This window comes from Poeciliopsis prolifica, unplaced genomic scaffold (assembly GCF_027474105.1).
Source record: "Poeciliopsis prolifica strain line A6 unplaced genomic scaffold, Auburn_PproV2 SCAFFOLD048, whole genome shotgun sequence".
Lineage (NCBI taxonomy): Eukaryota > Metazoa > Chordata > Actinopteri > Cyprinodontiformes > Poeciliidae > Poeciliopsis > Poeciliopsis prolifica.
In genome coordinates, this window is record NW_026562423.1 from 2,455,886 (window position 1) to 2,481,044 (window position 25,159).

At 43.7% G+C, this 25,159-nt stretch overlaps 1 protein-coding gene and 1 long non-coding RNA gene across 8 annotated transcripts; one reads left to right on the plus strand and one right to left on the minus strand.

Moving 5' to 3' along the window:
- Positions 1–36: 36 nt before the first annotated feature.
- Positions 37–23,384, minus strand: itgb4 (integrin, beta 4). 5 transcript variants are annotated; one of them, XM_055057437.1, is made up of 42 exons: positions 23,171–23,384; positions 19,816–19,898; positions 18,889–18,971; positions 18,190–18,291; positions 17,836–18,040; positions 17,631–17,727; positions 17,373–17,544; positions 16,867–17,127; positions 16,695–16,784; positions 16,482–16,604; positions 15,848–16,015; positions 15,670–15,746; positions 15,343–15,548; positions 15,009–15,112; positions 14,832–14,927; positions 14,597–14,729; positions 14,387–14,512; positions 13,879–13,997; positions 13,757–13,790; positions 13,145–13,339; positions 12,938–13,041; positions 12,806–12,864; positions 11,532–11,555; positions 11,290–11,438; positions 10,331–10,510; positions 10,081–10,229; positions 9,748–9,955; positions 9,344–9,652; positions 8,451–8,623; positions 8,189–8,369; positions 7,922–8,059; positions 7,660–7,842; positions 7,450–7,578; positions 4,417–4,587; positions 4,029–4,172; positions 3,428–3,562; positions 2,522–2,671; positions 2,247–2,435; positions 2,009–2,164; positions 1,754–1,918; positions 1,185–1,304; positions 37–1,108 (listed from the first exon to the last, which is right to left on the minus strand). In XM_055057437.1, exons 2-42 carry the CDS (start codon positions 19,889–19,891, stop codon positions 981–983), a joined length of 5,811 nt encoding a protein of 1,936 aa, XP_054913412.1. In that variant the 5' UTR covers positions 19,892–19,898; positions 23,171–23,384; the 3' UTR covers positions 37–980. The 5 variants fall into 5 exon arrangements, with proteins under 5 accessions (XP_054913412.1, XP_054913410.1, XP_054913415.1 ...); XM_055057435.1 differs by having other exon boundaries at positions 2,247–2,438; XM_055057440.1 differs by lacking the exon at positions 3,428–3,562.
- Positions 12,509–24,541, plus strand: LOC129377479 (uncharacterized). 3 transcript variants are annotated; one of them, XR_008607936.1, is made up of 6 exons: positions 12,509–12,627; positions 13,863–14,005; positions 18,798–18,985; positions 23,378–23,574; positions 23,696–23,853; positions 23,958–24,541. It is a non-coding gene; the product is annotated as an uncharacterized LOC129377479 (long non-coding RNA). The 3 variants fall into 3 exon arrangements; XR_008607934.1 differs by having other exon boundaries at positions 12,512–12,627; positions 23,378–23,552; XR_008607935.1 differs by having other exon boundaries at positions 12,512–12,627; positions 13,889–14,005; positions 23,378–23,552.
- The last annotated feature ends 618 nt before the right edge of the window (positions 24,542–25,159 follow it).

A 25,159-nucleotide genomic window follows, 5' to 3' on the forward strand; every position in this document is an offset into this window, starting at 1 on the left:
ATAAGTAATGCAAAGTGAGTCATTAGAAGAAGTCACTGTTTTTAATATAAATCTTTATTAAGTGCAATATAACTGATGTACAAAAAATGCTTAAAAATGGACCTGCTTAAATGGGAATGATACATGCTGAGTAAAAATTGTCTGAACTGTTCAACTTATATCTGTATATTTATGAAAAATCTGAAAATGTTTCCAAAAAAAACAATTTCTCATGAACCCAAAGTACAGTAGAACCTGCAGCAAGCAAATACAATCTTTGTCTTTAAAGAAACTTTCTCTGGTATCATGTCTCACATTAATCTACTGAACTGGAAAATGCTGAATTAGCCACATAAAGAAAATGCATAAAACTACAGCTGTCATGAAGTGCAGACATTTTAAATGCAAACATGTTTCATTTCTGATGCCTTGTTAAACTCATGCATGCCCTGGGCTTGCGACCGGCTAGTGCGGCTGTAAACAACCAGAACTGTAAAAAATGAAAATGTACGAGTATATCTTGAATGGAAAAAAAAACTCACACACTTTAATACAATAATTTATAAACGAAAGCCCTTTAAAATTCCACAGTGACAGAAAAGGTAAACCTCTCAAACATTTAAATTTGAAGTTGAAACTTGGATGACAGAATAGGGATGTTATTTTTGGATTATTGAGCAGATAGTTGGGATTATGATAACTTCTTTAAAATCCTGGTGTGTTAGAGGATGTCGGCCAACAGAGGGACTACTCACACACCAGGTTACAAACTCTAGGGAAAGAAGTCAGAAACTACAATAAAGTGGGAAACTGAGGGGGAAAACAAGGTGGCCACAGTCTGTAACAGTAAAAAAAGTGGCCTTTACTTTCAATTTGATTGATTTGGTTGCGCCGTCTTACCCTATACACACGCACATGTGCAAACTCTGAAACACTTTCTTGCGCTTTGGCTTTGTGATTCTCAGGCTGGATGCGCTCAGGAGCATCGCTCACACAAGTTCCTAAGAATCATAAAACATTCTCTTTGTGACGGTGGAGGTTCCCGTCACGCTCCTCTGAACCACTTCCCGAGTGACCTGGCGGCTCACCATGCTGCCCGTCTCCGTGAGCTGAGTCATCATCATCCCATCTGTTGACAGAGAGCAGCTCCTGTTTAAGACGCCGGATTATAAGAGACGGTGTTGACTTTTTTCTTTTTGTTTTACCTGAGAAGTAGGGATCGGTGATCATGGTGTGGGAGACGTTTGTTCTTGTGGTCGTTTCTGTAGGCATTTGGAAAACTTCCCTCCTCGTCAGTGATTGGTTGTTGTACTGAGACAAGGCGCCTACAGGAAGCAATGAGGGCCAAGTGAAATCAAACTTTGGTTTTAAGATGGCAAAGGTGTTATTTGATATCAAACTGTTCAAATCCACTGAGTCAAAAGAGTACAAACTTTAAACTTCACCATCTTTGCACATCTAGAAACTTTTTTTTTTTTTCCATTCCTCTTTACAAAATGCTTCCTGCTCAATCTGAATGGAGAACCACACACCAAAGCATAAAGTTTGTGGCTATAATGAAAAATATAAAAAAGTTTAAGAGCTATAGACATAATCAAAATTAAATGTTATCTGTATAGCACATTTCAGCAGCAAGGTGTTTCAAAGTGCTTTACGTCATAAACAAAAAGTCATGCAACATAGAATCAACAATCAAAATGTTACGTTGAGTCAAGTGCCATCATTAAATTCGTATTTGATTACATTTCAAAACAATTCCTTCACAATCTCCCACCTCCATCCTGAGACTCGATGGTGATGATGCCCTCTCTCTCGGGGCCGAAACCCTGCGTGGTTTGAGCCTGAACCTTGAACTTGTACGGGACGTTCTCGGTCAGGTTTGGGACAGTCAGACTGGTCTCAGCGTTGTTGCCGCTTACACTGAAGGAGCGCATGTCGCCTAGGCAGAACAGAATCATGATCGAACACAGAGAAACCTGCAAGGTGCACAGCAACAACATGACTTTTTTTTGGTTTATTTTTGCCTCACCTCCACCATGTAGCTGTTCACAGGTGACCCTGTAGCTCAAGATGTCCCCGTTGGGCTTCCGTGGTTTTTCCCAGGTGAGCTGCAGTGAATCGGGGCTCAGGGCTGTGAACACCAGCGGCCCCGGAGCGCTGGGCGTACTCAGAGTGAACGGCGAGCCTGGACAGAGGTTACAGCTCCGGTAACGCCATAAAAACAAACTTTTCTCTGAGCTAGGAGTGCGATGCAGCAGAGCCGGTACCTGGCATGGGACTGAGGGGACTCTTGGGGTCCACAGCTGACTCGATGGTGATGACTCCCTCCCGTTCCGGACCCCAGCCCTCCTGACTCTGAGCCTTCACCTTAAACAGGTAGGAGTGGTTGGGCAGCAGGTCGTGGATGACCACGGCGTTCTCGGCCGGGTTGGTCACATTGAGGCGCTTCGTCTCTCCTACTGGGAGACAAAATGGTGGTTACGGCGGGAACGCCAGGCCGATCTGAGAGCGGCCCCAAAGGCGACGACGACGGTAAACGGACCTCCGTTGAGCAGCTGGTAGAGAACGCAGTATCCCAGGATGTCTTTCTCACAGCGTGGCTCCTGCCAGCTGACTTTCAGCGCCGTCGGGCCCAAGGCAGAGAACACCAGCCTGCTGGGTGTGTCTGGGACGCCCGGAGAGAGGCGGGCGTCTGCACGGACACAGAAAGGTTCATATGAGAAAACCTCAGATGTAGGTCATTTGTTTCTGTTTCAACCCAAAGAAAGAATAAAAATAGTATAAAAAAAATAACATTGTTGTTCTGAGGGCATCTCCAAGATATATTGATAATTGTACAATATGAACATTAGCAAATGTCAGACACAGACTGCCCAGAAGTACAAAAGCAGCACCTGCAAAAATGAACTGAAGCTAAACATTTGCTGAAAAGATAAAAAAAACAGAAACAAATATGATTTTCCTTTTATCCAAGCAATTTTAACTGACACACATTCACTGTATTTAGTAAAATGTAGAAAATGTATGATTGACTGCACAGTTAATCTAGGTTTAGACGTCATAATTTTATCAATGAATTATTCTTCCTTTGGCAGATCATTTTAGCCACTGAAACCAACAGCATAAACACAGACTGACTCCATGTATGTCAGATAATTAGTGAAGCAGAAATGAAGATGAGTCAGAGCAGTGCTGCTTTTCGCATGAATTTAGACAATTTGCAGGAAATTGCCAGAATTCTGAAGTGGCATAAAATATTGCTCCATCCGCACAAAGCACTTTGAACGCCCCTCCTGTTCTCAGCAGCAGGGGGCGCCGACTCTCCACTGACAGGACACGTTGCTTGTGCTCTCTCCTCGCTGGTGCCACCCTGGGCGACTGCCCATATTTAAAAAAAAACGCCGCTGACAAAGATGGCTGCCTTCATGCATGAATGTGGAGGACTTACCATGGAGCACGCTGTCCAGGCTGTATAGGGCTTCATTGACCTCTGATGACTGAGTCCTGGCCCTGGAGCCCTGAGACAGGCTGTAGCTGTACTGGGTCTGAGAGCTGCTCTGCAAGCCAGCGTAGCCGAACCCACCTGATGGCGCGTTTAGCAGAGGGAGGAGGAAGAAGGTGGCAGGAGGACGAAGAACACGGAACAGCAGGAAGGGAGGGAAGTAAACAGAAAGCAGAGCGACAGTCAGCATAGCGGCCCCAACCCTGCTGACAGATGTCCAAGCCTTCAGTGTCATGCGCTCACACAGTTTACCCGCCATGTCCGAACAATTATTACGTGGCAAGATAAATGTCTTGCCACGTTTATCTTGCATTTGGTCCAAACTCACTGGACATAGGTCTGTTGGGCTGTGACGCCAAGTTGATGGTAGCGTCTCTGTAAGGGCCCCAGGCTACGCTGTTTTGGTTTATCTTGCCACAAAAAGTGGCAAGATAAACGTCTTGCCACTTTTTGTGAACTTGTTCACAAAAAGTGAACAAGTTCAGTCTGTCTTCTGCAGAGACGGGAGGAACTGAACACTGTGATCGGAGGCTGGGTGGAAACTCACTCAGGTCTGGGAACTTATCGTCTCCTATGACGATGGAGTCCCGGATATTTTCGTCTGCGTATCCTCTGTTCTCTGAGCGCTTCCTCATCAGGACTTCGGTTGTGTGGATCCCCCCTCCAATCACGTCCTGCCTGCGGGGGCTTCCTGCGCAAGGACAGAAAGAGAGAGAACGCACTGGAGGCGGGCTGATTGATCCAAAACATCGATAATATTGGATATCGGATTGATACTGCCGTGATAAGATTAAGATCTAGAAACTAGAAAATATGTTACTTGCTCTGAAATGACAATATATGGACTTTACTTATTTAAGACAAATGTACAGGTGGACAATATAGTTACTCAGTATGTTGTTGCTAGGTGACCAAAGAGCAAGAGACTTTCTTACCTGGCCCAGTCATGTAGGTGGTGTGCATGTCTGTGGTGAAGGAGCCGCCTGCTCCACCTTTGTAGCTGGAGCTCAGGGTGGACATGGGAGAGGATGACGCTGACAGGTTGCGGGTTGTCGAGCCTCCTGGGAAAAGGAAGTTCTGCTCCCACCTGCCGTTCGACATGTAATCTGCAAGACACGACGGTCAGAGCCAGACTGGTAAAAACGCGGGCCGCCGTCACCTGTTTGGTTTTAACAGCTGTTGATGGGAAGCACCTAAAGAAATGGATTTTTGCACCCAGATGAAATTATACACACATAGACTTTTTACTAATTAGATGATTTCCGACGTTAGCTGGTTTTAGTGGGTTTCATTTTGGAGCTGGGATCAGAGAAAAGAGGCCTGAATATGAACCTACGTCACACCGTGAATTTGATATCTGCAAAACCTGCGTAGGATTTTTCTATTCTTCATAATCGTGCGCGGCGTTGTGTCGGCCTTTCTCATAAAATCCTAATAAAGTGGAATAAGGTCGGCGCATTCATTTATTTTGGGATCATGAATATTATCAAAAGGTTAGTTGAGCCACAGCGCGTCACTAAAGCTCCTTAAAAAACTGTGAAGACATGAATAAATAGCTGTGTCTGCATTTGATAAGTACATGTTAAAACAAAAAATACTGACATTTCCACATTGATCAGTCACACCAGCATTTCGCCAGTTTTTGTGATTCTTCTGCAATTAAATTCACACATTTCGTGGCGCTAACTGAGAAATACTTGCAAGAAATTCTGCAATATTTATGTACCACTGAAAATGTGAGTTTTAGCTACTTGCCATATTAACTACAGCCTGGCATCAAGTAAGGCTGAGTATGAAATACTGCCACCTGCAGGTGGGAGTTAACAGTCACTAAGATTGTTTTTGACTATTGCCGAAAAATTCACAGTGAATCTACAATTCTGCAGTAGTGCGAAAAAATGCAGGGCTCTATTGATTTTGTGGGAATTTCAAAAAACGCGGGGGGTTAATTCACAGTATTTGGAAGTGAACCAATAAAACCGCTTTGATTTGATTGATAAAACAACAACCGTTTTCGTAAAGTCAGGCCTCGAGTTTGACGCGTGCATTAGTGAAAAACTGGACACACAACAAAAAGTCTATAAGGGGGTGTGAATGTTTCATGAGGTTTCACGGTGCTTCCCACCAAAGTGCGCACACCTGAAGAAGAAGAAACCGAGTGAAGTAAAGTTCTCATCTTTGCAACAAGAAACGCAGCCTCCCCCCACCCCCGCCCCGTCAAAGCCTTTGCGCACAGCAAAAAAGCTTCCTCCAGATCCCCAGCCGGTCCAGTGGGACGCGGAGAGGACAGACAGGGGCGGGCACCTGGAAAAGCCCCTCCGCTTTGTATCATCAACTGGACGTGGGGCAGTTGATGCCAGCGCTCAGTGCTGGTGGGAGAACAGGTGGGAAAGGTGGAAGAAAAAAAAAAAGGACAAGGACTGGCCTAACCGACAGCTGGCATGCTCGCTGTCTGCCTGACTCTCATCGGTCGATCCGGTGGGGCGGTCTTCACCTGACGGGGGCGTGTGGGAGGAGCTGGGGGCGGGGTTCTCGTCTGAGCTCATCTCTGTGTCTGTGCTGATGCGACTGGGGATGACCTCCACTCGCTGTTTCCATGACACCTGACGGAGTTCCAGGTTGGAGCCCACCAGCTTGATATGTTGCCAGTCTTGATTTGGTGGACACAGAAGCAGCAGCAGCAGCAGCAGCAGCAGCGAGTGCAGGATAGATTGGCAGGGAAGAAGGGCTTGTTTAACTACACAGTGAGTAACAAACGACTTGTTTTCTTTTTTTTGTTCGTTTGAGAACGAAAGTCCAGATGAGGGCTGCAACCAACAATTATTTTAGTAAACGGTTAAAAAGAATGGGCACATTTCATTTTACCACTGATGCCTTTTTTATACATTATAAACACATTAAAAGATGCAAATAAACAATTTAATTAGCTTTTTAAATACGACATTTTTTAGACTTTGTATACCATCGTCGTTAGCGATTAAAAGATTACTAAATTAGTAGACGATTCTTTCAGTAGTTATGATCAATCGTTTCAGCCCTCGTTCAGATTGGTCGATGAGGAGCTTCAGCGGTCCCTTCCAGGACAACAATCAGCAGCAACAGCAGGCCGACTGGATAGAAAGCTTGAGGGGAGTCGCTGTAAATCATGTGTGGGTTCAGACAGGGACTGATCTGGGGCGTTGCCTCCAGGTAAAATGTCTGCCAGATGGAGGTGATGAAAAATGCAGGACCATGAGCAGAAAGGCTTCACCTCTGATGCTCCCTGCTTTCTCAGCGTTTCTGAAAACGAGGATGGGCTCTCATGTCCGGCCTTTTCTAACATCCCACGCAGAATGTCTGGGAATTACAAGCTGCTTAGAAAAACTGAAGCGGTCTTTTTCGGGCGATGATTTCAAAAAAGGAAAGTGAAGAGGGAAAAAATGACTTGCAGTACTCATGTTGTTGTTTCTGTCTTTAGCGTTCCCCGTTTGTCTAAGGAGCAACGAAACCACTGCAACTTGGCCGAATTTTGACCAATCAATGAGTCTCCCTTCTAATTTTAGCTCCTGTTTGACTTGAATTAATTAATTCATTGATTAAAATGTCTCTCTAAAGTCAAACCTGCAAGATCAAAGCATGTGTGACCTAAACAGAAACATTTGCTTTTTTTCAAATTCAGTTCTTTCTTGGGAAGGTTATGTGCAGAAATGTCAACTTTTCTTGTAAGACCATGTTATGGCAAATGATGCTCAAAATGGCTTTTCCTAAAACCTCTGTACATCTGAAATTTTAGGCAACAGCAACCATAAAAACATTGCAACATCCTGGAAGGACTGTCTTATAAAACCCATTGTGACAAATTGCTTTGTGTGATTTTTTTTTTTTTGTACAACAGAAACACATTAATATTTGTGGCTGTGACATCACAAAAAGTGAACAAGTTCAAGGCACATCAGTATTTGTGTGCGGCTTCGGTTCACAGTACCCACCATCACCAGAAACACTTGGCGTCTTGGAGCTTGTTGGCGATTTCAGCACATCGTTGCTGTACATCAGGTAGCTGTCATATTCATCTCCTGCCTCAGCGTCCACAATAGGAACATCTGGAATGATGGGAACTACGGACGGAAACAAAGAGGAGTTAATCTCTTTCGGAGGGAGTGAGGCTGAAGAACCAGATGCGTTTGGTACAAACTCACTGGACATAGGTCTGTTGGGCTGTGACGCCAAGTTGATGGTAGCATCTCTGTAAGGGCCCCAGGCTACGCTGTTTTGGGCACGGACTTTGTACTGATAAGTCTGGCCGCTCTGGAGGTTTTCTATCAACACCATTCGTTTCTTCGGGTTGTCGATCTTTACCTTTCTGTCTGCTCCGACTGGATCTGTTGAAAGAGAAGACAGTATCACACCGGAACTGGATCGTCTCAGTACGGCTTGAGCACTTTGAGGAGAGTCTCTTACTCATTTCATCATCGATGGGCGTGTAGATGACCTCGTAAGCTGTGATGTTGCCGTTGGTCTCTGCAGGCTCCGCCCAGCTGATCTGAGTGACGGTTGGACTGATGACGTTGAAGGCCAAGCGACCGGGTTCGCCGGGCGCTGCAGGGAAACAGACGAGTGACTTTTAACTCCACTTACAGGACGCAAACAACTTTCTCCAGACAAATTGTAGTGCAGTGAACATCCTGCATGTGAAGTTTAATCTGTACCAGAGTTTCGAGACATTACCGTCTTCCAGTGTTTGACAGCTGACGATGTTGGTGTCAGTGCCATCTCCCATTAAGTTGTAGGCACAAACTCGTGTCTCGTAATCGCAGAAGGGTAACAGATTAGTCAGCTCGGCTTGAGGCGTCTTCACGTTAAGGACCTGGGCGTCTTTCTCCGGGTCACCGAAGATCCAATACTTCACCTGAGACACACATCAGGAATCACACATGTAGTGATGCGGTCGATTCAAACTGAAGGGAGTCAGCTGGTCAGCCCAGCGTACCTTGTATCCCACTGGGTTACCCGGTGGCGGATCCCAGTTCAGACGGATGCTTCTGGGACCCGTTGCTTTGGCCTTGAGGTTTCCTGGGGGGAGGAGGCGACCTCCAGGGGTGGTCCCTCTCGGGCTTACGTAGCCCTTCGACTGCAACTGAGCAATTTCTGGACCTCTTGGTTCTTGAGGAACAAAATAATATCCAGAGAAATAAAAGAAACACGGATTACTGTACAGAATCTAAAAAAGGGGACATTAGTTGAATTCAGTGAATTGTAAAAGTTTTTATACTCCTTGAAGTTTTCCAGATTATTGGAATTTTATGTGACAGACCGACATAAATTTGAGAATAATTGTGAAATAAAAGGAAATTATACATTGTTTATATTTTTCAGGGGGAAAAAATCAGTGTGGCCTGCATTTGTTTAAAGAAAAACCACAACTTTTTTTTTTCCAGCAGCCATTGTACAGTGAATACAGCAGTACAACCAGCTGACCAAATGTGCTGGAGATCAGCTTGGGTTGCTAGGTAGAATCCCTTGATTGTGAGTCAATAATTGCCAAATTTTTGAAATGGTTCATTTTTTCAGACACTAAAAAACATTTACTTATTGCCAAAAACCACCTGTTTTTAAGCTCTTGGACTGTTTTCAGAAGCAGTAGAAACCCAAATGGAAGTAGAAAAATGTCCAAAATTCAAATTTTGCATAAGAACTCCCATTCAAAAAGAAAGTTAAAACTATATATTTTCTTTTTTGCTGTTTTATCAAGTATAAACCCAATAAAATACATTGAAATGTGAAACAATATCTTTTAAGGGGTATGAATACTTTTGAGAAGAACAAGAACTGATGCAATGTTTTTATGGAATAAAGATCATATGAAAGGTCTTCTCATATCACCTTCTGTGATATTGACAACGGTGTTCTTCCTTTCACCAACAATGCCATTGGTGCTGGGATCGTACAGCTCCACCTGGAAGGTTTCGGGCTGGGCTGAGCCGGGGACGGATTCGATCTCTATATGTTTCTCCGTTTCTCCCGGAGCAAACTTCAGAGAACCGGAAAGGTCAAAGCGTTGGGACTTCTTGGTGCGCCATTTGACTGTGGCGGGGCTGTCTTCGTTGTGGGAGCGTACGACCGGTATGGAGTAGGTCTGATCTAAGGTGCTGAAGTTCTGGCTACCTTTCTTGAACATCATCACACTCGGTTCTTAAGCAGACGAAGAAAAAGACGTAAAACAATTGGAATCAATAACAATGGCGGAATTGTCAAGACGTAGTCCAAACACTTCTCCTATCATTCACCTAGTGCGTCTGCGATGGTGACCGTGGTTCTTGGGTATCGTCCCAGCTTGGCACCTTGGCGTGGGTTACTGAGGTCCATAACAAACTGCTTGATGGGTTTGTCTTCCAAGAAGCCATCTTTCTCACTCAGCTCGAGCAAACGGACAGGAACGATCTTTTGAGTCTCACCCAGAGCGTAGGACAAGTCTCCTTGTACACCCATGTAGTCCTGAAACCCAAGAAGGAAGAACTCTTGGTGGTGGTTCGTACGACCAGGCTGTACTCTATGTGCCAGTCCTGCATAGGATTTCATACATTATGCCAACACAATACAGGCAACACACATCTTCTTACCTTCTTGTTCTTGGCAGTGACATCTTGAGTGCTGTAGGTGACCTGTGTGCGTCCATCCTCGATGATCTCTCTGGTGATGGGGATATGTGCCACACCATCCTTTCTGCTGTACGTGTATTTTGGTTGGAGGAAGGAGAAGATGCTTGTCGCTGCAATGACAGAGGTGGAGATTCGATAAAAGCTATCCATACGCAACAAAATTCAAATTTTTCATTCCATTACGACCAGTTTTCAGATGGAAATTTCTCACCGTGCTCTTTGATGATGGTTATGTTAACGAAACGCTTTGCAATCTTTGCGATGCCCAGCGGCACGTCCCTGGCCTCCACTTTTAACTGCTTCTTGTCATCGTCGTCGTCCTTGACAAACAGCGGCACATGAACGTCCACCAACTCCACGTCCTCCTGGAACTCCACGGCTCCCGCAGCCTCTGCAGGGGAGTAATGGATTCACTAAAGATGAACTGCACCTTTCTATTGGACTGGACCAATAAATAAAACAAATAGTCAGTTGTATTGACAAGGAGCAGGATGGCTTTGTGAGAAGTAGATGCTGAAGGCTGTATTTTATTTCTTAATATAGTGCAAATTGTATAGCAGGATCTAGTTTTGTTTTGTTTTCCTTCTCAGTTGGTGGTGGTAATGCTTCCTTTAGTTGTTTGCCAGCCATCAATTAAGACAAAGAGGAAGAAGAAGGATGGCTTTCTGATCATGGATGGATTTCATTTGGTGTCTTGGCTTCCCATCACCTCCCTTTCTGCATCTGTTCAATACTTTTTACCTGAGTCATTTCGCAATACTACACATAACTTATTTGTTTTGGTTTCTTTCTATACACAGATTACTTGCGTTGCTACCGACACCTAGTGAAAATTTCATGAAATAACACCTTTAGAAATATGTTTACTATGAAATAATACTTATTTTTACCCAATGCATACGATATACCAGTACAAAGCAACAGCATAGATTAAATATTTCATCTAAGATTACACCTTCAATAATAAAAAACTTTTAGCTTTTATCAGTTGTATTACTAACCAACAGAATTTGATCTGTTATCATAAAACCTGATAATAGTTTTCTCCATTGAATTTTGTGGCTGCAACTTGACAAAGCGGGGTGAATATGAAAACTTTTTCAGGGCTGCAGGCCATTAGCTCCCTGATGGTGTCACGCCCAGACACAGGCACGAATGCTGGCCACACACCTCTGTCCGTGGCCACAGTGTAGTATCCTGGGACCACTTTGAGGTCCCCAAAGTTTCCGGACTGGACGTTCTTCTCGGTAAGTTTCACTATGTCTGGGAAGGCTCTACGGGGAGCTGACAGCACAGTGTCCATGATGGTGTAGTTGCTCCTGAGGAGATTAGATGACTCAGAGATATCAGAATAAAAACCACCTAAAAATCATGACAAAATTGAAAGTAAGCTTAATTTTTTTATTTTTTACCTTTTTCCAGCATTTTTCTGCTGTCTGTAAAAAAGCACATCCATGTCAATTTATGACTAGAGATACTTTATCTTAATGTAGATAGGACTGGCAATAAGTCAATAGCAATACACATAATGGCTGATACGTGATCAGTATTATTAGTAAATACGTCCAATAGAATATAATATTATTTAGCAGAACTCTGATCCAGAACCACACAGCATTCTGGGAAATGCAGGCAGAGGAAAAGCTTCAGTTAAGTCAGTGCTTCTCAAATAGTGGGGCGGGCCCCCTTTGGGGGGCGCAGTGCGATACCTGGGGGGGCGTGTGATCCTGGGGAACAGGCTTTTTTTTGGCCGTACTAGTATAAAGTGTAATTGCGCACAGTAGGCGGCAGTGGCGCTCTCATTGTTACTTCTGTCACGTTTGCGACAGTGCAACATTTTACGACTTACAAGACAACAGGTTTACCTTGGTTAGCAGTGTTAAGTCAACAAAAAGCTCCGACTGCGTTCTGTCTGTGGCCTCCGTTATTCAACAACCCCCAACATGAAAAAGTTTTTCACAGGGATGAAAAGAAAAGCGGAGAGAGACAAAGATAATGAGACAACAGAAAGTCAACCGAAAGCTAAGAAGAGGAAATACGACGAAGCGTATTTAGCGCTTGGCTTCACTGTGACTACAGTTGGAGAAGAGGAAGACCGGTGTGTTTGCTGTGTCTAAAAATGCTCGCAGCGGACAGCATGAAGCCAAATAAATTAGCGCGTCACTTAAATACGTTACATCCCAATCACGCCGATAAGCCGCTAGAGTTTTTTCAGCGAAAAAAATGTTAATAAGGAAAAAATGTTATGCAGAGATGGATAGTCACGGTGGGGAGTGGGGGGCGCAAATAGTTTTCTTCTTGCTAGGGGGGGCGTAACGGAAAATAATTGAGAAGCACTGAGTTAAGTAAAGTTGGTGGCATCAACTAACTCACTTCCTATTTGGTTACCTAGCAACTCACTCACTCTTTGGTTACCTAGCAACAACCTGTTGAGTGACTCATAACCGTTTTAAAATAAAAAACGGCAGGGAGTGAAGACAGAAAATCAGAACATCTTGAGAGGAAACTGTAAGTGGGCAGTTTGTTTCGTATATTTAAAAAAAGAAAATCAATAATCATCAATATCGACTGATATGAAAAGCTTATATTGTGATACGTTTTTCAGCCATATCGCTCAGCCAATATTCTTTAAGAGAAATATTTTTTTTAAAGTCCCAGCATCTTGTTGACAGCAAAAATATGTTACCTGAATAAAGTGTGTTGCACTTTCTGTGCCTCGGGAATCTGCTTGTACACCCCGTTCAGCTGCAACACAGAACCAGGAAGTAATCACTGACAGTCAGAACTTGAGCCCACCAGCATCCAAAACCCAACTCACGTTATCAGCCACTTCTTGACGGAGTTGCTCAGCGTCTTTTGATTCGGGGCGAGACAGGTTCTCAGAGAACAACCTGTTTAGTCGGAGGGAAACCGGGAACTGGACTGCAAACAAATGAAGAACACACACAAAAAAACGAAAATAGCTGGAGGTTCTTATGTTATATACGCTCTACAATTTTCCTTTTAAAATCCATCATGGGCTTACTCATTTCATCCGGGTTTGGTTGCATCACCTCCCGTGGGTGATTGGGTGCGCGGTGCACGTTGTCTTTGACCATCCAGCGAACCACGTCGGTTCCTTTCGGTGGACCAGTCCTCACCATCGGCGTGTTCAAGTGGTTTGAGGTCAGCTGAGACTGACGGAGCAAATACTCGTCTTCCTTAAAGCCAACCATGCGACCTAAATCAAGAAGAGACCCGCAAAGGTTCATCACATGGGATGGAAAAAGCAATGCCACTCCATGTGTTGCTAATGCTACTCCATGTGATGCTAATGCCACTCCATGTGTTGCTAATGCTACTCCATGTGTTGTTAATGCTACTCCATGTGATGCTAATGCTACTCCATGTGATGCTAATGCCACTCCATGTGTTGCTAATGCTACTCCATGTGATGCTAATGCCACTCCATGTGTTGCTAATGCTACTCCATGTGTTGCTAATGTTACTCCATGTGATGCTAATGCTACTCCATGTGTTGCTAATGCTACTCCATGTGATGCTAATGCTACTCCATGTGATGCTAATGCTACTCCATGTGTTGCTAATGCTACTCCATGTGTTGCTAATGCTGCTCCATGTGATGCTAAATATTTACCTCCAGCGCAGCACGGCAACAAAGCGAGACAGCTCTGCATCGAGAAAAATGACAAAACTCTTAAGTTTAACGAAAATTCGAGAAGGTCGAGCTTTGATTTGTGCAGGTGTGAGTGCTTTTACCTGCCAGCAGGAGGCGCAGCAGGCACAGTACTTCCAGCAGCAGAGCAGCAGCAGCGCCAGCAGCAACAGGAGGAAGAGGATGAGCGGCAGCAGCCACAGCAGACTAGCCGCTGGACAGTCTGAAAAGGTTTAATACACGTTTATATCAAATCACACTCTGGAGCAGAGATATCTTTTCACAACAAAAGACATTATGAGGGGTTTTTATCAACTGGTTTTATCAACATAACGAGCCGGTCTCCCATTGGCTGTCTCGAAATATGATGTTTTTGTTTCCCAGACATAAACTCATTATCTTGAGGCAACTATCAGGAAAAATGAAAATGTTACTATTGGCGGAAAAAATGAAGTTGTGATTTTGATGGCATTTTCCTGTATAAAGGAAACACTGCCAATGCAGAATTGCCTTCTTTCATAATTAGAGGAATACTGTCAAAGTTTTGTGCACATTTGTCATGGAAGTGCAGCTCGTGAACAACGTGTGTATTTTGCATGCTTTGCAGCTCACCTCTCTTTTTGAGCACCTCAACCAGCAGCTCGGTGTTTGTCGGATCTTTACTGGTGTCGACCGTGTACTCGTACGTGCAGTCGTCGTCCTCATCGAGGAAACTGCAGTAGTCATGCACTTCCCCCCCTGAAAACAAAATCAAAAAAAACATCAACAGTTAGGACTTTTTACATTCACAACAATCACAGTGCTTTTCTCACATAAGCTTACGTTCTTTCAGCTCGTCCACCATGATGACTTTAAAGGGACACTTGTCGCACTCTGCTGTGTCCTTCCTTTCGCCTGTCTTCCATGCTTGACATTGAACGCACCGCCTTGTCTCCTCGCACGCACCCAGTGAGAACTAGATGCACAGTTCAAACGATGATAAGACATGAAAGGCTTGAAACCTCAACACATATGGTGTTGGGAGCAGCTGAGATTTTAGCTTGAACAATTAACTCACCTCGAAGTTTGGCTCACAGGTCGCAGTCAACGCGATCTCGGAGTCTGAGCACTGACAGCTGCCGCAGACGCATTTGCCTCGGCCACCGCAAATATTCTGAAATGCACACAGACGGGATCAGGCATCGTCCGCCCGTCGGCCGGCCCGACAGGAACGCGAACCGCTGGCTCTGCTCACCCCTTTGTTGTCCAGGCAGGTTTCGTTGCTTTTGGAGCACTCGCAGGCGGCTCCCTCCCAGCCCTCTGAACAAGCACAGCGGCCCATCACGCAGGAGCCGCGATCTGACAGGAGGGAAGCCAGAGAGCTTTTACAACTCTGTAGCTGTGTGTTCTTTGTGAAAGCTTAAATCACTTCCAAGTTCATTGGGCAAAGATCTGAGTCCGGAAGACAATGCGTCCAGGATCATTTCGAAAAACCCAAATACTTTAAAGCTTAAATAAGGCAGGAGTGGCAGTACTTCTGGAGGTTCAGAATAATATGTTGATTTGACGTGTCCCTTCAACAAACGCACCGTTGCAAAGGATGCCTGCGACTCGTTGACACTGGGTCTTGTCGTACTGGCAGTAGGGTCCTTCGTACTGGTCCGGATTGTAGCACACGCAGGTCCCACATGCCTGACAGTCTCCACGGCCCGAGCAGGACTCTGTCATGCCAGGCCCGATGCACTGGTCCTTGCTCAAGCCGGAGGTTTTTGAGCAGTTGCAGAAGGCGCCCGCCCTGGCACAAATAGCAAAGACATTGCTGAGTGGCTTTGCCTCATTTGACAGAAATCTTACAATACCAAAGAGAAGGAAAAAAACATATGAATGTTGCGAAACATAATCCCGCAAAGTCTCACCAGCCATCGTCACAGAGACACTTTCCACACACCAGCTTTCCGTTGCCGTTGCACCTCTTAGCTTTTGGAATGGGTGTCTGAAGAAGAGACAGGAAAAGGCAAAATCTTATGAGTCTTTTGTAGGAAAATTACCTTGAAGGAACGTTTTGGTGCTTCACTTCAGATGGGTTCAACAAACCTTCTCGCAGTCACAGGTTTCACACAGAATGGAGGCTTTCACATCGACGGCGGCACTGAAGGTCGTCGGTTTTACTTTGATCGTGCCTTCCTGGTCTTCTGGATCCACTTTGCAGACAGGCTGTCCATCGAGCATTTGTTGGGCTGTGAGTTTTACCTTGAACTTGCCCTAGTGAGCACAGACAAACACACAAAAAGAGAATCTTGTCAGCGTCTTCCTTACAAGAGATTTCTCTGAATCTTAGAATCGAGCCACATCAGTAGTAGAGCTGTGCATGTTGGCCGAATTTGCTCCAAAACATTTAACACAAGTCATTTGTGGGGACACAGCAAATCTGTTCAGGTGAAATCAAAACTGAACTATTTGGTCTAAATCTATAAAGCTGTGTGTGTGCGTGCGTGTGTGTGTGTGTGTGTGTGTGTGTGTGTGTGTGTGTGTGTGTGTGTGTGTGCGTGTGCGTGTGTGTGGAGAAACTAACAGTGAGCCTGAACTCAGACATGGCTGACCATTTATTGTCCTGCAGACAAACTGTAAATACAGCAAAAAGTGGCTCTCCTTTACTTCATCGTTTTTCTCCCACTTTACAATTTTGTCGCTTGTTTCAGACTTTTATGTGTTTCAGTGTAACACTTACAATTTCTCCAGGCTTGAAGTTAAAGGCTCCATAATTGACTACTGTATTACTTTTATCCATAAACTGAGCTCCAAAAGCCTTAGGTCTGTTCTCTGCACGGATGCTCATCTTAGACTGGATACTCTAGAAAACAAAACAAAACGATAAGATCAACCTTGAGACATTTGCTGCCGACATTTTTCCCTTAAATCTTTCAAAGGTGCAAACATTTACCAGAAAGGCATCCCGCATGATGTCCAAGATGTTGGATGAATCCTCTTGAAGCACACCGATCTCAGCAATGGGGAAATATTCTTTCAATTTCTGCAGTCAGAACAAAAGAACATATTGGATCCTCTAAACCGAAAAGGAGAGGGGAAGAGTTGAGCAGCTGTGGCGTTCTTACACTGTAGTACATGAAGGAGTAGTTGGTGACGGCGAATATGGGGATGATGTTGTGTTTTCCCAGCAGACGGACCAGAGTAGGTATCGAAGGATAATCCTGCTTTGTAGCCTGAATGTATTCTCCCTCTTCGTCCAGGTGACAAAGCTCGTCGTTGCGCGGCAGGATTCCCGCCAGCACGTTGGCGCCGTCAGCCTCGTAGTGAAAGGCTGACTCAGTGGAGAAAACCAAGAGGTGAGTGCTGCCATCGCGCCAGCCGATCTCCTTTGGAAAATGGATACAAAACAAAAAGAGTGAGAATACGTGGCAGGAAAACGGAACATGAAGGAACTTCCACCGAATGTCAGAAAGGGAAAACTTTTGCAATGGTGATTTTACCATTCCAACTGCACCACTCTGCAGCCCTTGAGTGACTTTTTCGTGACTCATAATTTAAAACTTAGGATTTGGAACTTGACTCAAGTCACTCTCATGTGTGACTTGCCAAGCAATCACCTGGTCTAACTAACCTTACACACTGCTGCCTGCAGAATGGCATCAAATCCTCCTTCGGGGGCGTCCAGGTTGCCAGATATTCTCTCCTTTTGGAGCTCTCCTGTGAAGTTGTCCACATTGTTGGTCAGTGGGATGACATTTTTGAAAGAGAAAGGAGAGTCGCTGTCGGGCCACGGCTGTCTGAGCCTGAGAACAGGAGGAGGAAGCAAAGTTAGAATGAAGCATGCGCATTCACTGGTTCTGCATCCAGCAGCGTTTTTTTTAATTCTTACTTGTCAGGTCTCATGTCAGTCTGGGGCTCAATTACTTTGTCCACAAATTTTCCAAACCCAATGGTGTAGTCACTTGAAATTTCTTGCACCACCGTGGCTACAGGCAAAACACACCATCAGTTTTATTTTCTTTCTTCTTCTTTTTTTTTGTTTTCTGCAGATTACCTCACAGGAATTGCAACACGTCACGTCCAAAAGCGCTCACCCAGCTTGTTGCCCATTTTCTTCAGGTTGTCCAAATCGTCCTTCATGGAGTTTGAGAAGTCCATGAGAATGTAAAGGTCCAACGGGCCTTTAGTTGGAGCAAACACATTCACGTCCAGCTCTTTGGTCTCTCCAGGCAGAAAGGTCATGCTGACTTGCTGGGGCGACACCTGAGACCGCTGAAGGTTCATATTAATGGCTTCGTTCTGCACAAACGGAGAGAGAGAGAGATAAAGACAGAGAGAGAGAGAGAGAGAAAAAAGAGTCAACAATTCAACACAAAATAATTACGGGAACGCAATTTGAAAGGATGACGGAACAATTGGATGAGAATCATGACAGAGGAAAAACGTACTTGCACTATGGCATGGTTGCTGGTAGCTTTGATGACATATGCAGCGCTGCAGCCGTGAGCGAGGATTTTCTCATGCAGGTCACAGCGAGGAAAGCCAAACTCCTGAAATATGAAGCCAAAATTTGAAGTTTAAATAGATTGCGGACTCTGTTTTAAAAATCATAGACTGGTCCAAGAAGGTTCAGATCTCACAAAAAAAGGAAAATGTTGAGCTTTGTACGGATTTAGAACAGAGTAACATGCATTTTTGGTTCTACTGTAGACAAATCTAAGGTCCAGTAAAATCCATTTTATGGTTTCGTCATCTGCTGGTTGACATTGTTTTAAGCAAATATGTCTGGTTGCCAAAACACTCGAATTTAAAGAAAACAAAATGATTTCATGATTTAATCAAACAAAATTAAATGGATTTAATACTGCAAGAAAGGTTAAGGATAAATAAAATGTACTTTATTTTTTATGCTAATTCTACTTTTTCCATTTTTCATTTCTTAGTTTTGCTTTCCCTTGCCTCTAATTCAACACCTCTAATTCTAATACAACGTTTCTGATGCAGAAACGATGAATAGCGAAACGTTTTGAAGTCTTTCCATCTCATTTCCGTTTAGAAATGCTGCAAAAGACATCTTTTCTTCTGACGTCTCATTAAGGGAGGAGAAGAAGGCGTGAAATGAGCCTCCTGATGCTTTCTGCTCTCACCTCTTCGCTGCAGTACGCGCATCCCACCCCGGCCTGCAGACAGTCTGAGCAGGAACCGGACTTGGCGTCGAGGCAGGAGTTCACTGTTTGGGACAGAGTGAGTTCATCTCATGAAGCATCGTTAGGGTATACGTGGTAACACTGATGATATTGTAGTGAGTGCTAACTGAGAACAAATGCTAAACGAAAATGCTAAAAAACAAACAAACAACAACAAAAAAACAAAAAGAAAAGAAAAAACCAAGTAGAAATATTCTCAGAGATCAACTCTTTTGGGATTTACTTTTGCTGATCTCAATAACATTTTGCATGACCTGTAGTTGATTTTCATGGATATGTATGCTAAAGTTGTCAAAAGTTTGAAGGATTTCAATTGAATGATGTCCATTGCTGATTGTTTTGCATGTTGAACATGTTTACATGTTGAACTTTAATGTTACTGCATGTTTTGGGGACTGTGGGAAGAAATTAGCATTTGTGGCTATAACCTGGTGCAGTACATCTCTCCTTAAGTGGCTAATGTATGTTTTATGTTGTCCCATTTTATATAAATTCATCCATTTATTTACTGAAGCCCAGCTAAAGGGGATTCAAACATTAAACAATTGGATAACTTAGGACCTTTTAAAGCATCCATTACACATTAATTAGCTTCTTACAAACACATCAAAGGTATTCTTAGCATTTTCTTGGTCTGAGTCATTGATGTCATGCATATACTGCAGACTGGAGTCATCAGGGCAAATTTATTCTGCAGAGATGAGTTTGGTTTTTGAAATCCAAAGTGAAAAGAATTGCTCCTTGGTTTTGCCCAAAATACTGTTGAATGAATCAGTCGATGCATCCAACTAGATCCTACTATTAGATCCAATATTTTTTAACTTGAACTTGTTTAAAAAGTCACAATCAATCCATTCTGATTTTCACCTTCAGCAGAGCAGCAGGTCAGCAGGGCGGCTAGCAGGCCGAGTCCTGCCAGGCTGCGTAACCACCAGCTCTCCATCTCGCCCCTGCAAAACACAACAAACACAAAGTTCAACACAAGCTGCAGCCGCCTCACCTGTTTGAGACATCAGCTGTACAATCTGTGCCAACACATTTTCCTGCCTGAACGGCCGCACTCTTCTGAACTCAAACTGTATGTAAAATGTAAAATTTCTTAATATTAAGACTTTCACTGCATTATTTTATTCTCGATTTAAAAAAGAAAATCTAATTGTGACTTTTTCAATATCTTTATTGATTTGATTCTTTTTGCTAAAAACTGAGCTGGCGGTGATTTAAACAGATATTACTCTGAAATAAACATCAGCTTTTTAATCTACTACACACGTTTGGATTGGTAATTTTTCAAATAATAGAACGGAATATCCCATTCCCACACTCACTGTTCTTTTATTCAACACTAATCCAAGCCTGGGAAATAATGCAGGCAAATTCAATCGACAGTAAGATTTGCTCACAGTCTCAGAATGAAGCCGTTTCGCCGTGTAGTTAAAGATGAGTTAAAAGACTGTGATTACATCGGAATAAGGACCGAAGTAGAGATCTACAGTCAAAACTAACTTATGGGCAAGACATAGCAGGTAAATACTGATGCAAAAGTCCTGGATCCCCTGGCTGCTTAGTTCACTTATAACAGGTTTTGTTAAGCATGAAATAATCAGTTGAACCAGCGCTTTTTATTATTTATTTAAAACAAGCTCCTATAGCTTGCTGACATGTTCCTTGTAAGTTAGTGTTGTCTTATTTCAAGTGTACTAAGATACCCAAACTAGAAACTGGACCAAAAAGGTTTGTGGTTTTTGCAGAGTGACGCGTTTGGTGTTTCAGTTTTCTGTTCTTGCACCTGGATTCAAAGAAGTCAAACAGAAACTTAAAAATAAGGCTGTCGGGTAAAGTGATACTTTCATAGTCAGAGTTCATTTCAGCTCCACTACAAAAGTGCATAACCAGAAGCTGTAGAATTTCAGGAAATAATCCACACCCAATTGGCATGTTACATGAGTTGATAATGGAGATTACGGACGCTTCTCATCCAGTTTTAACCTGCCGTCCCGTTTGGTATAGCTGTATAATCGCAGAGCCAGTTGGGACACGATGCGGTGCGGTCGGGACGGGACACAACCGGCGCAGGGCGGGATCTGGAAATGTTCCACGCGGCGCTGCAGTGTGTGCTATGAAACCGCATTATAATTTCCTGCAGGAATCTTGGATGCAGGACAATCTGACAAACAAACAGAGGCAAACGCAGGAGTTGTGGAGCGAACAAAGGCTGCTGTGTGGTACGGAGAGGTCTGTAATTGTCTCAGTGGGCAGCGGGGAAACAAATGGATGATTTGCGTCAACTCGAGAGGAAAGAATTTCCCCACGAGGCGAGAGAACGACCTGCTGGAGTTACAAACACAGCCTGGGAGCACATGGGAAAGGCGGGTTTGCGCCTCTCTGTGAAGGAGAGCAGCCTCCAGGTGTGTGTGCGCGAGGGGAGAGGGAGAGAAGGTGTCTCATAAATCACCGAGCAGCAGAGACGGGTCAGGACGACAAACCGCCTCTTCTTCTGCAGTAGATAGGAGCAAACCGGCGCTTTATGTTCCGCTCCCACTCGGGAGGACAATCGCAGACGAGCTTCTGACCCAAATTACAGGCTCCAGTGGCTCGTGCTGCTTCTCTTTGTTCTGAAAGCTTCTCTGGCACCAAAAGAGGAGACGTTTCACTGAGCTCTAAGCTTCCCTTCAGACAAAAACATGCCTGCCAGGTGGACATACCACCAGTGGTTGTGGGTCGGACCCCACTAACCCCATCAGCTTAAGGAGAAAGGGAAAGGGGAGCGGCAGGAGGGCGTCGACCTTTAAGACAGGTGGCGGGGTCAAACTCTGGCAACAACAAAGATAAAAATCCCAGTGGTCCTAGAGATTCATGTTGTCTTATATACAAAATGGGCAAAAGAAAACAACAAGAACAACCAATAGGATTAAATCACTTCTAATTATCCTGCTAGTCTAGGGTTTCAAGTAACGATGAATTTAGAGATCAATTATTTGATTAATCAGATGAAAAAGAATTGACACGGTCTACAGATTTAATCACTTTCATGCAATATTACAGATATATTAAATGATGCCAATATTGTAATTCCTCTGCTTAAGAAAAACATTTATTGCCTAAAAATGTAACAACTTTCCTTTAGTGAATGTGAACCGGGGGTGAAGCTAAAACTATGCAAGGAGTTTAGAAAAGTCATTACAAAAATAAAACAGCCACCCCAAGGTACAAGCAAACTAAGGTGCTAATGGTCAGCAGGGATCCCCAAAAACAATTCACTTCTTACACAGAATATAGACTCAAATATTTTAGATACGGGGATTTTTCATTTAAATTCTACAACTCGAGATTTTTAAAAAATCAACACATATAAAAATGTCGGTTATACGTTAAAAAGATGAATAGTTTTCTGAGCATTGATAATTTGATGATGCTGGAGGCACATTTCATGCACATTGTGACTGCAAATATTGTTGCATACCTGCAACCTAGTGGAAGTGATTGCGCTTCTTTCCAGACCGAAACGAGTCTTTACTAAAAAAAAAAGACGCACACAACGTATCACCGACAAACCAAACGAGCAAGTTTCAGAAGCAAAGCAAGTCTTTTTTTGTTTGTTTTTTGAAAATGCTATGAAGTGATTAATGTGGCTGGCTTGACTGTTAAATTATACGTAAGCCAGCTGCCTAAACGCCCAAAAAAGATAAGATTACAGTGCAAAAACACAAAATCTAAAAGTAACTTTGGTCTAGTTTCTGGTGGAAATATTTTAGTTCTCTTCAAGTAAGACAAAACTAACTTGCAAGTAACTTTTCAGCAAGAAATAGGAGCTCAGATTATTTCACTTATAACTACAGTAATGCGTTTTCTTCAATATTAAGGAATTATTGACTTAAACAAGCTCCAAAATCACTTGGTGAGATTTTGTGTTTTTGCAGAATGGTAGTGCTGAGAAGTTTGAGAAGGAGATGAGTTTATCTGAAAGTGGGGCCCCTCCAAAAAAAAAAAAAAAACCTCCCTCGGGCCACTTACAATCTTGGGCTCTTTGTTTTGAGCTTGCATGTTATTGAACTGTTCAGTGTAACACTAAGTTACATAAAGCAGTCATTTTATAGCCATTCACCTCGCCCAAAAGGTCGCAGCACACAGACAAGTCACTTTCGCGGCACCCAGAAGTGAAAACAGCGAAGTAATTAAAAAGGTTGTGGGTGAAAACAAAGAGATTGCTGATCAAACAAACCTCCCGGGAGCGTCGGCTCACAGTCCAAGTCCAAAAGTCCGACGGTGTGGAAGAAAGAAAAGTATTTCCTCTTTTGCCAAGTATCCACCTGGGTTAAATAAAATCTCTGTCCCAGTGTCCAAGTTCAAAGTCGCCTCCAAAAAGAAAAAGGAAAAAATAATAGTTGCGTCTCTTCTCTTTGTGTTTTCTTGTGCCTCTCCTTGTAAGGTGCAGCAAAGGTCAATTATTTACTTGCCTGCTCTTGCACTCAGCGAAGAGAGCGCGTCTGCAGGAGAGATCCGAGCGACTCTGAGACTCCGCCTGAATGTCAGTGGGAGTGGTGGGACGCGATCCTTTTTGCTTCAGCGTACACACCCACGCACCAGTCCCTGTCCCTGTCCAGGTACGCTGATGTCAGGAAGAGAGTTAAGTCACATCCGCCGGCCTGTCTGTGTCTGTTCCCCACCCTGCTGCAGCTTAAAGCTCCACACCTCCATGTGTCAAGCACCCCTCACCCCTCTCCCTCACTGCATTCCTCCCCAACAGGAGTTCACCTGTGTGGGCTTGAGATTCTGGAAGCAGGCCCCTCCTGCAGGCCTCCTCCCAATCTCCAGGGAGTGGCGCACATTGAAGAACACTGCCTGCAGGCTATGGGAAACTGTTTAGTGACTCGTGTTTACTCAACCATGTTCTCCTGCTAACGGGTACATTTTCTTCTTGGCAAATATTTAACACTAGGAGAAGGATTGTCACACTTTTTTTTCTTTTCTTTTTGCTCTTATTTCATGATGCAACTTATTTCTTTTAGTAACAGAGTTGCGAGTGAGCAGGCGGGAGGATCTGCGTTCCTGTGCAGGCAGGCCCACACGGCGCCGTGACCAGGACACTGAATCCTTCAGTGAGCCGTGTTGAATTGTGCTCCAACAGCCTCGCACAATGGAGCTCAACCACCTTTTCTGTTCACACAGTTGAAGTGTTGGACAACTCACCAAACCGACCTGCGTTGGTATTTAAAACTAACAAAGATTTGGTTTTTTTTTTATACATATATTTAAGTTTCATACTTGAATATTAATTTAGCTAAATAAAATTTATACGTTGAAATGTTTCTCCCCGAAAAGACGTGGGCATAAGTGTCATAAATCAATCCTGCAACTCCAAACTGAACAAATTCAAATTGGTGTTTGCTTGTCGAGAGCAAAACTTGAAATGACATTGATAAGGCATATTACGAATAATATTTCCGGGCGTTGCCGTGATGAAATTCAGGCTTCTTAACTGGACCGCTGTGACCTCTGACCTCTGATGTTTGAGCTGTACCTGGTCACAGCAGAAACGACAATAGACTGTAGACGACCATCTTCTGTTGCACCAAGATGGATTCCACTCTAATTAACGCGTATTTAGGTCAATTGTCTGTTTGAAATAAAAGCGGTAAAAGTTTGAGTGATTCTGAGAGAGTGAACACGCAAAAATCGCCCGGCGAGTCTCTCACTTGCACGGCATTGTTGACGAGTGGTTTAAATGGCTCTGAGGTGAAAGGAGCTCTGTTCCTCTGTACTGTACATGCCACACTGGACGGCCGCGCTCCTAGCAACCAGAGCCGGTTGGACGCACAATGGAGGACTCTCACTGCAGGGGAACAAAACGTCTTTAGTGGCGACGCCTCCCTTCTGTCTGAAGGACTGGGCTGACACTTGAACGGCAAAGCAGTTAAAAAAAAAGGAACAACACTTTCACATCCACTGAAAGACAATCTGTGGTTCCCCCAGCTTAGGCTGGACTTGGTAAATATGTATATTTTTATCCCACCAATAATACAACTCACATTTATGCTAAAGAAAAAAAAACAACAACAAACAAGCAGAAATAGATAAACACTATTCAGTGTAAGATTTTCTGAATAAATCAAATTTTTATTTATATGTAGCTCATATATGCCTACAACTGTCAAATTATTGCAATTTAGAGAGAAACGTGTTTTTTTTTGTTTTGTTTTTTTTTGGGAAA

What these genes read in the sequence shown, in the direction of transcription:
- itgb4 (XM_055057435.1), bottom strand. Translation starts at nt 19,891, where the DNA reads ATGGAGAGCTGGTGGTTACGCAGCCTGGCAGGACTCGGCCTGCTAGCC. An exon ending in CAGAAAAATGCTGGAAAAAG is followed by an intron (nt 11,439 to 11,531) that starts GTAAAAAATAAA and finishes TAATCTCCTCAG; the next exon opens with GAGCAACTACACCATCATGG. An exon ending in CACCTACATGACTGGGCCAG is followed by an intron (nt 4,173 to 4,416) that starts GTAAGAAAGTCT and finishes GTCCTTGCGCAG; the next exon opens with GAAGCCCCCGCAGGCAGGAC.